This window comes from Cryptomeria japonica, chromosome 9 (assembly GCF_030272615.1).
Source record: "Cryptomeria japonica chromosome 9, Sugi_1.0, whole genome shotgun sequence".
NCBI lineage: Eukaryota > Viridiplantae > Streptophyta > Pinopsida > Cupressales > Cupressaceae > Cryptomeria > Cryptomeria japonica.
The window spans coordinates 10495324-10510540 of NC_081413.1; the positions used below are offsets into that span (position 1 = coordinate 10495324).

The 15217-nt window shown below is 31.0% G+C and overlaps 2 protein-coding genes across 2 annotated transcripts; one reads left to right on the forward strand and one right to left on the reverse strand.

The window, feature by feature from the left end:
- Positions 1-4482: 4482 nt before the first annotated feature.
- Positions 4483-5091, reverse strand: LOC131077179 (protein DMP6-like). The gene has a single exon (XM_058014616.2). It carries the CDS (start codon positions 5089-5091, stop codon positions 4483-4485), a length of 609 nt encoding a protein of 202 aa, XP_057870599.1.
- A 4495-nt stretch (positions 5092-9586) lies between these two features.
- Positions 9587-14205, forward strand: LOC131077178 ((R)-mandelonitrile lyase-like). Its single transcript, XM_058014614.2, has 4 exons — positions 9587-9778; positions 10348-11001; positions 12790-13597; positions 13916-14205. Exons 1-4 carry the CDS (start codon positions 9694-9696, stop codon positions 14001-14003), a joined length of 1635 nt encoding a protein of 544 aa, XP_057870597.2. The 5' UTR covers positions 9587-9693; the 3' UTR covers positions 14004-14205.
- Positions 14206-15217: the final 1012 nt, after the last annotated feature.

The following is a 15217-nucleotide window of genomic DNA, read 5'->3' on the forward strand; positions in this document are numbered from 1 at the left end:
CTTTTAACTACCAAATAAAAAGGTTGAGTTTGTTCCAATTAGTCCATTTAAATTTTATAATTCCCAATGTTTTGACATGCCATGTCATGTGTAAAGTGAGCAAGAGTTTCTTGTAGATAGATTTGAGGGAAAAAATAAAATGATGTGTCATTTAGGACACCTAAAATCTTTGAAAAGGAAATAGAATTCCAACAAGTAGAAAGAAAGATTGAATAATTGGGATGGATGAGCTTTTGGAGTTTAAGGGCTAGGAATTTGTCTTTCTATGAGACAATGAAATAGAGCTTGAGTTATCTCTGTGATTTCCACAAAAATCTTGTAACATCCCACAATTTTTTAAATAGGCATTTATGTTTGAGTTTACAACCTAAGGGTTTCTCTTGTAGTTGGATCAATTGATTCCAACAAATATAGGATGTGGCAAAAATAAGTTGATGACTAGGAGATTGATTGAACCAAGATGTAACTTGAAATAAATTAACTTCCAAGCCTTTCAAATGATATTCTAGGCAAAAATGATCTCGTTTTTATCTATGATAATTTGGGTCGCATATGAAGAGCTAATAGTGGAAAATACCAAAAAATTATTTTTTTAATATTTCTACATTTCAATAAGTAGCATTTCCAAAGGGCTCTAGAGTGGAATTTAGCCTCAGGATTGTTGTTGATCATTTGAAATATATTACCAAAGAAATGCTTTTCAAGTGACTAAAACTAGAGATCTTGGAGATCTTTGCAACAATTTAAAGCAGTTTAGATTTCACCCGATGGGCTAAACGTTATGATCCCACCAAGTTGGGCTACTGAATTAAACATGTTTTTGAATTATCTTTTTTTTCACATCCAAATGTTTATGCCTCATCTTGTAGCAACAACACTGAAAGAGCCATTGCAAATTTTATATAAAGTGAATACCTATCATAATAAATTTACACAAGTTTTCAATTTCTTATTCAAGCAAATCTTTGAAAAGTAATATTACTATGTGAACTCTATGCTACATGTATCCTTTGTAATTATTAGATATGTAGGGCTATATATGCTCAAGGTTTTTGAGGCTATGATAATAAAAGAGAGAGAGTCTTGTGCATTGGTCATTGGTCATTGGTCCTATTATTATTATACGAGTGTGAATTTTATTTGTAGCTTAGTCTATTTTTTTTTTAAGTAACAAATCTTGCAAAATCTTAATTTCAAAGTGAATGAGGCCTCAAAAGCAAGTAGAAATTTAATAGTAATAGTGATATGGCTCTAAAAATATGTATGAATACGATATTTATAAAACTTAAGGTGTCTAGGCCTCAATCATGCATCATTTATTATGGTGAAAAAAATTAATTTAGATGTTTAATAAAACAATACTTAGGTGATTTGACTAACATTAGACTACTTTTTAAACAAATGTTGTGCTTTAATTCTCTTCATATCTTGTCTTATTTAATAAAAAATATTTTTCATTCGACAAAAAATTACAACTAAAAAATCTTTGAAAATTATAAAGTCAATTTTCTTAAAAACTTATAATATCTATAAAATAAATTATTAATAATTTAATGAAATAATCTTTCTTATTTTAATTAACTATTTTTTTTAAATCTTATGAACCTTCTGATTCTGACTTGTGTAGCATTTGCAGACTCCCGGAAACTGGGAGACATATTCTTTTCGATTGTTTATTTGCTAAAGAAATTTGGAGTATGTTTGGTGTTATCTATCCTATTACTGTGAGCATTCTTGACATGATTACTGGTTATATATCTGGTCTTCCTAAAGATTCGAATCTTTTTTGGAATATACTGTCCTCTAACATTCTTTGGCAGATATGGAAATGCAGGAACGAAGAGAAGTACCAAGGTAAGCCAAGGGCTCTTACTGAGTTTTTCAGGAAACTCACATATTTTAAAATCTTTCTGCAGGTTCAAGTCACCATAATGATAGAGAGAAAGAAGCTGGAAAGATTTCTCAAGACTGGTCACGCGTCCTTCTACTACTATGAGCTGAAAAATGGATACCTTTGGCGGAGAACGCTGGAAGATCTTCACGCCTTTGACCAAGCTTGTGACAAGCTCAGGAAAGAAATCAGGAAAAATGCAAATCCCAGGATGGAAGAGCTCTCCTTGCTGTCTCAGGTTCAAGCGCATAAGAATATAATCTGGATGGAAGGCCCCCAAGGCTGGACTGCCTGGGTCGATGATTTATATGATATTCTTCACTAGTTGGTTATCAAGTACCTTTATGTATTGAGCTGTATATTCTGTTACTCTGTTTTTTTTGGCGGCAGTCGGAGGTTAATCCTCCCTGAGGGACTTCCTTTTGAACTCTATTGTACTTTTTTTGTTCTCCTTATGCTTAATAGAAAAAAATCTTATGAACCTTTAATGACAAGTTAAATGAAAGAAAAATAATAATGGAATCATTTATTGTAAAAGTAAAAAAGATTAAAGCTATCAAATAAATTTTTATAAATCAATAATTGTAAAGATGGTTTTTTATTTTTTTAAATTTCAATGTTTGTATTTTTTATAAAATAAAAAATAAACATAAAATGAATTATTTTTCAATCATAATTTTCCTACTTCGATGTAGATATATGTCAAATGATCCAATTGTGCACCCTAACTTTGTGCTTCTCAAAATCCTACATGAAAATTTTAAATCACTCTCAGGGCCACATCAGCATGTTGTTTGCCAAGGTGTCCAAAACAACCCAAAAAAAAGGTGAGATCAATAGTCATGCAGAAGAACCCCCCATACTTGTGCAGCTGATGTGGCATCACATGATTGGTTTCTTTTTACAACTAAGGTCACATTTCATTCAATTATGGGTAGTAATCATAGCAATAACAGGTTTAAAGTCGCAACTATTCGTGCAATGTTGTCAAAAAAAATGGACATTAAATCAACTAGTATGAGTATTAAATCAACAAGTATGGGTATTAAATCAACAACTTCTATCACAACAATTGAAACTCGTTCAACTACTACATCCTCTCCCCTAATTGCTTTTTTGTAATTTTCTTTTTTGAGTGACTTTTCCACGTGTTGAAGACATCATATCCACAACCATATTTTGAATTATCCTTGATTTACCACTTAAGATAATCTCCCATAATTTTTTTGTTTTAATATTTTGTTAAAAATGAGGTTTTCTAACATTAAGTGTTTTTTTTTCATATAAGAATTCTTAATATTTTGATATGGGGATATATATTTTTTAGTATGTTCATGAAAATTCTTAGTGGTTGAAGTTAAAGAATTTTTTCAATTGAAATTTATTTTGATTAGATATACATTAGAAAGGATATGCCCACAAAACAACCTTTAAGTCATAGAAGATGAATCTCATTAAGATAAAACTACATGAAATAAAAATATTTCTTTTTATTATAATTATTTAATATTTCAATTATTTGGTTTCATTTATTTTTATTCTTTTATTAATTATTTAAAATTTTATATTACAAATTGTCTATCTTTCATAAAAACTATTATATTATTGTTTGAGGTAAGATATTGTAAGTTTTTAAAGATTATTTCAATTTATTTTTTCAAAAGAATTATGTTTATCTATTTCAATTATATGAATGATTTTTTAATTTAGAGAAGTATTAGTCATCCAAACTAATTGTAACAATGAATAAATCATTTCTCATTTATTATACTATGAACAATATGTTGTTTATCTGCTATTTAAGGTGCTATTTGGACGAGATTGGTTTCAATCTTGGGTTATCCAACAGCTATAGGCGGTTTTTGTTTTTGATGTTTAAGGTAGGGATTGGCTGACTGCTGTTTGGTGTGCTGGTTTAGCTCTCTTTTGAGGCTTGCTGTTTTTTCCCAGTCAGCCCCCCTGTTTTGGCTGCTTTATTATCAAAAACAATGATTAAATCATAATACTCACACATGTCTATTAATTGTGAAGATTTAAACTTTAATCACTCTTTATAGATGCATTACTTTTCCATTAAATATTGATGCTGATTAGATTTTGTTAAAGGTAGGATAGATAAAATCTTGAAAATATTGATCCCAATAACAATATTTAATAATATGTAAATAATATCAGTCTACACATAATGTGGTGTATAGTTTCTTCAAACAAATGGAATTGTAGACTAGTATACTTAAAAAATAAAAGCAATTAAAAATAAATATAAATCTATACATAATGTGATGTATAGATTTTTGAAAACAAATCAAATCTAATTTTAATTTTTAAAAACAAATCAAATCTAATTTCTGTTTATATGGTAGGTCTTCATTTTATTTTTATTACAAGATATCTTACTGATCTTGCTGTATTGTAGAATGCCTATCACATAATTATCGACATAATTATCAATAATACCAACTACATCTTGGAACTCAGCATGCTTAATTTATTTAGTTCAAAAGATAGAACAAACATTTCACATTTCAAACTTGAGGTTTCAACAGTATATGAGAATAAGATAAATGCTTCTTAACGTATAAAATTTGACCTCATCTTGTAGTAACTGGACTAGTAATTCCTTGCCTTTTGGATGGAAGCTTAACAGCAATGACACCACTAAGTGCACCCAGCGCAACAAGAAGTGCCTGATACACCTTCTGTATATTTTCTTCCTCCGATGGATATAAACAATGCACCACATTTTGGTCTGTGAGGGCTATCACACAAAATACCAAAACTGCCATAGCTGCATAAACGAAATCCTTTGGTTTAATCTTATACTCAGAGAGATTGGAAGGCTTTATTCCATTACCAGTGGCCAACCCATTAATGGTAGCAATCCCATAATGCACCTTGCCTGTGGAGGCATCTGTGAAGGTGTCTACCAGTGAAAAGAAGAAGCATGCTATTCCAAGAATACCCACAATCACCCCTACTAAGTACTTATCTGATGTTTTGCATTCTTGACTATTGATCAACAGAAGATTAGAAAGAGCCTGAAACACAAACAAAATTCCAGTGGGCAATATCTTTGCAATACTTGATGTTGAAGACAATGTACTATCCACCACACTTGAAGTAATCGTTGCTTTCTTAGTTGAAGAAATGGGAATTAGGGTTTCTTCATTAGGCTTCACATTGGGCCCTGATGACTTCATTTTTTTCTTAGATTTCTTCTTCTCTGGATTCTCTCTCAGAACTTCGATTGCAGAGATTACAATCAAGTAATTGATAGACCAAAGTTCTAATTGAATTATTTATATATCTAAGGCTTTGGATAATGGTTACAAGTTGACATCAGAACATTTTTCTGCACATTAATCTCATGAATATGTATATATTTTGTTCTCATTTGCCTGATTTGAATCTGAGGAATGCTAACCAATTATCTCGTGGTTTATCTGTTAGATGTAGATTACTTTAGCCTTCGGTTGCTACTGATTGCTAAATTAAATCTGTTAGTTAAATTTTCTTATCTGTCACTATCATGGTGTTTATTGTTTGATCTATTTTGGTGTCTTGCAGTTGTAAGCATACTTAATCCATCTTCACCATATAACACACTAAACACGGTGGTTGAAAAATTAGTAATAGAATGCTAAAAAATAGTAATAGAATGCTATGTTGTTACTTTTACAGTCACTGTATAAGGTTCGCTTCAACGGCATCAGTGGATTTGGATCTATATTTTTATTTTTATTTTTTCAAATAATATTAAAATTATGGATAGTATATCATTTATTTTCACGAGAGATGGGTTTTTGAATTACTATTAATGAAACAAACTCTAGAAATGGGGCTCCATAAAAATTGTGAGTATTTTCTAATGTTTATGTTTTCTACTAAAAATTCCCAAAGAATTGTCACTTAACATTATACATGTCAATTGAAAGTTTTATAAACTGCACATGCATTCCTCTATTCCATGCAACAACATATGTTTGAGGCATTGCATTGAAAATTTTATAAAATCAATGTAAACATTACCACAAAATATTGAATTTATAAGAATATTTTGTTTATTGTTTAATTGTAAGAGGTCATTAAAAATGTGAACAATCTTATTTATTGTGACATAATATAGAAATCTTATTTATTGTGACATAATATAGAAATATAGTTGTTATGGATTAGATTTTGTTTTTCTTCTATAGACCTTTTATGCAACATAACTCATCAATCTCAATTATTTTGAATTTATTTAGGAAGGAGTTAAACCTAAGAATATTTTATTGTCAAAAATGTTATGCAAAAGAAAGTATATGTGCTTTAAGCTCTAGCAAATACCCTTCAAACTCTTTAAGCTCTAGCAAATACCCTTCAAACTCTTTAAATTTAATAAAATCTTTGACATTTGAAATTTTGAACAACTTTAACAAGTTCACTGTATATTTTTTCCTAGACATTGAAATAGTCAATCGTTATTATTGGAATTGTTTCATGTGAGATTTGGAAGTTTTAAGCAAGTTTTAATAAATATTGAGATATAGATAGTATTGGTCAAATTTGTATTGTATTAATCAAAATTTGATTTGTGTAATATAGGTGATATAGATAGTGATGAGAAAAAATGTCAAACAATTTAAACCAAGAAAAGTATTCATAATATAATTAAAGTCTTTGATTATTTAGGTGATTTTTTATTTCCAATGAAATAATTTTACAAATGTTATTTCTTTTAAAATATATAAGAATAAGAATAGAAAAATCATAATGAAAAAGAAAAAACTAATGGATTACAACCATTAAAGAGGGTGTGAAAATAGATCTAGAATTTAAGTGTTTGTGAAGTTTAATTGTCAACGAATTTGGAAGAGCACTTTTAGGGTAAGTATTTGTGTGTGATAAATTAACTAGCAGAATATCCATGCTAGCATATAATTTATATTTCTAGCATAATCCAATTTTACACATGGGAAATTCCATGTTATTTACTATAGATTCATGGGTGAAAAGGATTTTTTTATCACACCAATACTTTTTATCATGTTAAGAGGACTAGACTAGATTGCAAATGCAACCTCAAAGTGTAATAAATTATTTGGATAATTTTTTGATATTTAAATACTCTTGAATCAATCAAAAACTTGGATTTCAATCACTGACTATATTTTATAGCTAAACATCCTTCATTGACTACCAAAATTTTGAGAAAATGAAGCTAAGCTATCACAACCCTTTAAAGTTAATTTAAGTTTACAATCATGGCTCGATATTAGTTAGAGTTCTATTAAGAATATTTCAAATGGATATTATTTATACCTCTACCATTTGCACTTGTTCATTTTGTTACATTGGATTTGGTCCTATTGGTCGTTATAATGTATTTACATCAATATATTTTATATTGACATCTAGATTCAAGCTATATATTGCATGATGCATGTGGTACCCTTATCTCAAGATGAAATGAACCCTTTGAAGAGTCATATGATGACTCTCCTTCCAATTAACAAAATTGAAACACTCCTAGATTGTTGATGACCTAAAACTTGGAGTTAATATAGAAAGAGAGTTGGTTCTCGTAATATAAAACCTAAAACTAACTTTACTCTAATGTTGCAACAATGGAAAGAGACAAAAACTAAGCACAAAATTGAACTTTAAACTTGAAAATGAGGTGATACTCCACAATGCTAACTAGCTTGTACTTTCTTAAACATACACAATAAGATTAAAGAGACAAACATATCATACACATCAAAATTTGGCATATTTTTGCATAATTATTTCATAGAGAGGTTTGACTTTTATGAGAACATTCAAAATTAGTGAGAGGTGGCATCTAGAAGCTTGAGTGAATATTTGGATTCAAAGGGTATATTTAGTTTTTCTTTAAATTTTGAAAATGTTATAATTTAAGCACTCATCAATAGGTGATTTGAAAAATTATGGTTATACATTAAAAAAATAAATTTAGAATTTTGTAAATTGGGAATGATTCTAGGGGAATTAGATTGGGAGGAAATGAGACTCCATTTTAATTTTGAATCATCTAGATTATTGTACCTAACCATGTTCAAAATTTCACTATCTAATTTTTGTGGAGCAAATTCTATGTCATTCTTGAATAGCAATTTGGAGCATGAGGAAACTAGGATTTAGATATAAGGGTATGATGGAGAGGCTCTTGACATTGTCCTAAGTCTAGAATTGACTCAAATAGTTATAATAGGTCATATTTATTTAATTAATTAGTATTTAAAAAATCATTAGGTGGTTCATATTAAAAAAAATTAATTTAATGACATATTGGAGTTCTCGCAAAGGCTCAATATGCATATGCCAAGGACATGTCACCTTGGGTACTTCTCTTTCTTGTTGATAGATATTCATACTCAAGATCATAAAGACGTGTACCTTTGTGGTTTTGCAATGACACTCTTTTCCTTCCTCTAGTATCCTCATCCTTAAAGTCGTTAGATTTTACATTTGACAATAATATTCATCTCTAGCTATGTACGTTATTGGATGAGACCTTGTTTTATGTTTGTCTTCCTACCACTTGTCCACTTAATGTTTGGTGTGTAATCCATAGCCTTATTTGGTGTGTGTGTGTGTGTATTCTTATTATCCCTTGTGATTAGCACAATGAGGTGGACCTAGGAGTACCACATAGTTGGGTGGTATAGAACCACTATTGGGGACTAATAGATCTATTAGACTATCTTATGGTTGTACTCAAGTTGGATAAAGGTTCCACTTCTCAATATTTCTTTGGCTACAATAGATATAGGAAAATGTAAAATTTAGGACATTTGAATCCTTTCATGTATTTGTGATATTATTTAGAAACTTACATACAAAATGGAATGTAAACTTCCCACATAAGTGGAGAGTGTAATATTTTTTACCATGTATCATTGTTGGAGCCAAACGTGCATACCATTTTACATTCTTTTCACCTTTACTATGATGTTTGTTAAAATTAACTTAGATAAATTTGGATTTGGGTTAAAAATGAGTATATGGTGATATAAAATATTCAATTTTGAAGCAATCGAAATCTATATTTTATTCATTTTCCTAGTCATAATTTTGATTGTATGAACCATCTTGGGGAGGTATTGTTTTGGTTATTCTCTTGTTGAAGAGTGAATTGGGTGTGTTGGTAACATCATTTAGAAGTAAAATTTTGAAAGCAGTCCACCAATTTCATCTCTAATATGTAAGTGAATTCATAAAATTTCATTATATTAACACTATTGGTCAATCAATGATTCTAATGACTTAACTTCAAACCAACTAAAATATTACACGTCTCACCAATAGAAACCAAATACAATATATCACTTATTTAAATGAAAAGCATAACCTTCCTCCATTTTTTATACATTTAAGCTACACTCAAAAATGTAAATGAGTTCACCATTACCATACCAAATTATATTCAATTTGAAAATTATATATAAGTTAAACATAATTTTATTATATTATAAGATATAACCTAACGATAATAGTCATTTCTTATATATAAGTTAAACATAATTTTATTATATTATAAGATATAACCTAACGATAATAGTCATTTGCTTAATTTATGAACATGGGAAAGAGAAAATTTTCTAGCTGACAATTTTAGTCCAATTAGAAACTATTTTAACTAACCGTTCAAGAAAGTGCAAACAGACTCCTCAAGTTTTTATCTAGACGTTAGATATTTGAATTCAAACATTTCGTCCACTATAAAACAAGAATAAGAAGCTCTTTAGTTATTGCAAGAATCGTATGAACATCACAAACAGTGTTAAGCCAGGAATATGAGAAAGATTTCTGGAGCATTGCTTGTAATTGCGTGGACCCAAATGCTGTCCATTGCCATGGCTGTATCACAGACCACTGGAGGTAAACCTTTAATTCGTTTATGTCAGCCATGAAAATTTCTCTCTGTTATAGTATATCTCTGTTTTTCAAATGCTTTTAATGTTTCTGCAGTGAATTATCATTTTATATCACTTTTCATTAGGAATTAGCTACAATTGAGCCAGTCTTGATAATCCATCGTTCAATAAAGTCCATTTTTCAGAGGTTGCAGGGATTGTCGTTTTATATCACTTTTCATTTAGGAATTAGCTAAAATTGAACCAATCTTGATAATCCATGGTTCATGAAAATCCATTTTTCAGAGGTGGGTTCTTTTGAAACACTGCTCATGGAATATGGATTAAGAAGATTAACTGATGCCCTGAAGAACTCATACCCTAAAAACGATAGTACATGTAGAAGCACTGGTTGATCAATTCTGTAAGTTAAGTACACATGGTAATCCCATAGGCATACCATCAAAAGATAGTAGTATTGATTGATTACTTCTATAACTTAAACCTCGAATGAGAATCACAGAAGTATACCATCAACATATGCAGGTCGTGAAACCCTAAAATACCTATTAATTCTGTAATGTTTTTGTGCAGAGCCAGTGTATGCATCTGCCTGTTACAATGCAATCTTTTTGCCCCCCTCAGAGCAATATGATTATATTATAGTAGGTGGAGGTACAGCAGGCTGCCCTTTGGCAGCCACCCTTTCAAAGAACTTCAAGGTTCTGTTGCTAGAGCGAGGTGGGCTAGGGTATAACGTCCCCACCATAGAGCAACAAGAAGGCTTCATAGCAAATCTTATTAACACACATGACCCTGATTCTCCTGCAGAGACTTTTATATCAGAAGAAGGTGTGGTTAATGCAAGAGGTAGAGTATTGGGAGGAAGTAGCAGCATAAATGCTGGGTTTTATTCTAGGGCTGGTTTGGGCTATGTGAGAGAAGCAGGGTGGGATAAAGCACTTGTTAATGAAAGCTACACATGGGTTGAAAAGGCTGTGGTATCTAGGCCTGTTTTGAAGCGGTGGCAGGGGGCTTTCAGAAATGGCCTATTTGAAGGTGGTCTGAAGCCTTATAATGGGTTTACTGTGGATCATGTTAAAGGGACTAAAATTGGGGGCTCCACTTTTGATCGGCATGGGAGGAGGCATAGTTCTAAAGATTTGTTGCAGCATGCTAATTATAATAATCTCAGAGTTGGGCTCCATGCAACTGTTTACCGTATCCTCTTTCATGACAGAAACCCAGGTAGGCCTTGAAGTTATGTTTGCTCTATTTTCATTTATCCTGACGATGGGTTGTAAAGGTGGTCAGTTTTCTTTTCTTTCATATACATTTTTCCTCCCCAGAAATCTGTTATTTTCATTGGATTAAAGGCTAGAAGTCAGTAATAGGTCTTGAGGGTTTTTCTTTGCAATTCTAAAGTTAAGCATTTTTTAATCTTGATAATGAATTTGTAATTCCAATATTTTTGCAGATCTTTATAAAAAAGTTAGCCTTAGTTTTTGTATTTTGTAAACTTTGTCTGTTGCCATTTTCAGTAGTCAAATATTTGTTCATATTGAGTGAATTTTTCAGATCCATTGTTTACTATTAGTTATCAAGAATCCATCTCTCATGAGCTTGAATGATTAACTTAGCATGCTCTGCACCTTTGTAATGCATCTTTCTTGCATGCAACTGGTTGACTTGACACTAACTGTGTCTTGGTGATGCTCAAAGGAGCAATGCACTAGTCTTTTCTGAAGATCATCCATTTCATCACATTCTTATTATGAATAGCCATTTTTTAAAATATTTTACTATTTTTTCATATCTTACACATTCATTTTTCTATAACATGATATTTTCCACCGTGGTGAGGGATCCTAGCAACTAATGATTACTCTACTAGATCCTGATCAAGCATATGAAGTAACTAGACAGTTTCTCTTTATATAATATGTGTTGAACATTTATAGCTTTCAAAAATCTTGCTAGATTTGGGCTTGAATTTTTGCAAATATTTAAGGAAAAGTTTAAGAGTCTATTAGTATTATATTTCTCCTTATACTAGTACAGCAAAGGGATTTCAAATCTTTTAATTGAGATTGCTTATGCTAGGTTCTATCATGTTTATTGCTTATGCCGGGTACTATCATGTTTAACTACTCTTTTTCCAACTCTGGTGTGAAAGGCTTTTCCAGTCTTTAAGTACTTTTATCTTGAAGAACTTTTTTCTTTCTGTTGATACATTTTTCTACAAACTATTGGGTTGGACCTTGAGTGTTTTTTCCGATCCAAGAAGAAGAGATAAAGACATCACCTTAGATATGTCAATATGTTCTGATAGTTATAAGACATTAGAAAGTTTTGCCAGAGCGTGTCGGGGCTTTAGGTTTTCCAAATGTTTATAAAACTTGACCTGGTGTTGAGATAAATGTACAGAGGCTTAGCCAGGGATGTGATTTCCATTTATGTTTATAGTATTTAGGGTTTTGAACATATTATCTTTAGAAAAATGCAAAATCTTGTGGTGTTGAGATATATGTACAGAGACTTAGGCAGGAATATGATTTCCATTTATGTTTATAGTGTTTAGCGTTTTGAACATATTAGCTTTAGGGTTTTGCAAAATCTTGTTAAGTTAAACTTTGTTTATTGAGTTTCGCAATTTTTGATGTAGATTTATCGACTCTTATGGTGAAATCAAACTATAGAATTTACTTCTCATTTTTCAATTGAATCAGAAAATACATGTTCTGGATTTAAAGTTGATAGATTTGGGACTGAATTCTATCTGTGTAACTTGTTTATCATTGGGTTTGTCAAATTTTGACATTAGTAAGTTTGGAAAAGAATTTGATTAACTTTGGCCATGAAATCTAACTGCAATTTATTCACTGATGGGTGGCCCAAATTTTCACATGGGCAATGAATTTTGACAGGGTTTGGTAGGAAAATCTTACTGTATTTTGCATTTTTTCCTTCAGAAAGGAATTCTACCAACTCTATTCTTTAAATCTAACTGTTCAACTTACTAATTGATAAAAACAGAAAGACCTGGTAATGTGTCAACAAGACCAAGGGCTTATGGTGTGGAATATAAAGATTCAAACGGGCTTGTTCACACGGCTGTATTATCACACAATGGAGGGGACATTATTATTTCATCTGGTGCTTTGGGGAGTCCACAGCTGCTATTATTAAGTGGGGTAGGCCCTAAAGAACACCTGGATTCTTTAGGAATTCCTGTAGTCCTTGATCTGCCTGGTGTAGGACAGGGAATGGCAGACAATCCAAGAAATGGTATTGCACTGTTATCATCACTGCCCCTTGAATATTCTCTAATCCAAGTGGTGGGAATAACTGAGACAAACTTCATTGAAGCATCCAGCATACCAATTCAGATTCCATTTGGAGGCAGATATGCCTACTTGGGAACCATAATTGAAAAAGTTGTAGGCCCCCTCTCAAAAGGAGAGCTCCGTCTAAGGACTGGAGACATTGAAGACAAACCTTCTGTTAGATTCAATTATTTTTCACATCCTCAAGATATCCAAAACTGTGTTGACGGATTGAGAACCATTGGCAAGATCCTAAAAACAAGCTCCCTGAAGTCATATACATTGAGCTTCATAGGTCCTCCCCTGCCTGCAAACACAAGCAACTTTACAGCCATGGAAGAATTCTGCAGGGATACTGTATCTACTATATGGCACTACCATGGAGGCTGCCAGGTGGGTTCTGTTGTGAATGAAGATTACCGAGTGAAAGGAATTGATTCCCTGCGAGTTATAGATGGTTCAACCTTCAATAAGTCCCCAGGGACCAATCCCCAAGCCACAGTAATGATGCTCGGAAGGTACTATAAGTTTTCAATTTTTTTAAGTTTTCAGGACTTTTTGAGATAGATCAATTCTTGGGATTACCCTGTATGAATTTAAAAAATCCAAATACTTTAATCGAATCCATCTTCTATGGAGATCTGCTTAAATGTCTGCTACCCAGAAAGAGAATGCAGAAGTTTGGGTTTTTTAAATTCCTATAAGGTGACCTAGAAATATTTCATCATAACATTGTAAATTTGTTTACTTACTATTTATTAATAAAAAATTTTGAAGTTTCTGTAACTTACATGTCATGCATTATACCTGATAGGATTTTCTTTTCAATTATTCAGGTACATGGGGATGCAAGTTTTGAAGGAGAGATTGTCAAATTCAAAACAAAATTGCCAGTATCATAAATTTTCTCAGTTGGTAACTTGACAGATATTCATTATTTGATTGATGTTAAGGCAAATGCAGAGTATCACTATCTATTACAAATTTATAGATATTGAAAACAGCTCAAAATATTTACTGTAATTGTAGTTTTTTGAAATCTTCACTGGGGTAAACAATACCCTTAATGAACAGATAAAAGAAGAAAGAAATTTCAATGCAATCATATGAAAGAAATTTTGTTGAATCTCAGTTGAATATGTTCATGCCTCTTCTCAGACTGTTCAAAACACACTTTCTTATCTTTTGTCTATTCACAATTTAGGAATAAGCCTACTTTATATTGAAAAGTAATCAATGCATGATTAACATATGCATTAGATATGAAAGAGGTGAAGAATATATTTCAAAGTTAGTAAATATTTTTTCCCAAACTCTGTTTACAGTGCTTATGCATATGTAACATAGCTATGATCAAGCATTTGACTCTGATTATGCTCCTTCAAATGGCTATAGAGCCCTCAGGATGCACCAAACATCTATTAAAATGTATTAATAATATATGAAGGGTATTAATATTTTGGTGCATCTTAAGGGTTGGATAGCCATTTCCTGTGGACAATAGGGAAATGCAATAAGAATAACTTATTTAACTGCATTTCTATATTTAGTACTTATTTAATAAGAACAACTTATTTAACTGCATTTCTATATTTAGTACTTATTTTTTAAGAGAGTTGTATGGTAATACATGATAAATCATTTTACTTTTCGTTTATTTCAACTTGTATAATTGAAGTTTGATCAAACATTTGATTAGGATTGTGCCCCTGATGTAGAATTAAGAAATGAAACAGTTTTAAAGTGTATTTCAATGTTTTGGTATTTATTTAAAAAGTTAGATAGTAAATTTGATGAATTATGTTACTTTTCAATCTTTCTAAATAATATAATTTAAATTTGCTTCATCTAAGTTATCATAATTAGATCGATATCATTTGATTAAATTAATGGTATGTATGGATTAAATCTAGCCCATGTCTTCCTTCTAGGGATTTGTATCTTGATAGATGTGATGGATTATCATACTTGCCAATTGAAGTACAATCTCTTGAATATTTTTTCCTTATATTTAATCTGAAATCTATATCTCATATTTTGAATTTCACAAAAATCTATATGTATATACACATATAAATATATATTTTTAAGCGAATTGTTACCATGGGATAGCACCCTTCCATTAAAACAGAAAAAAA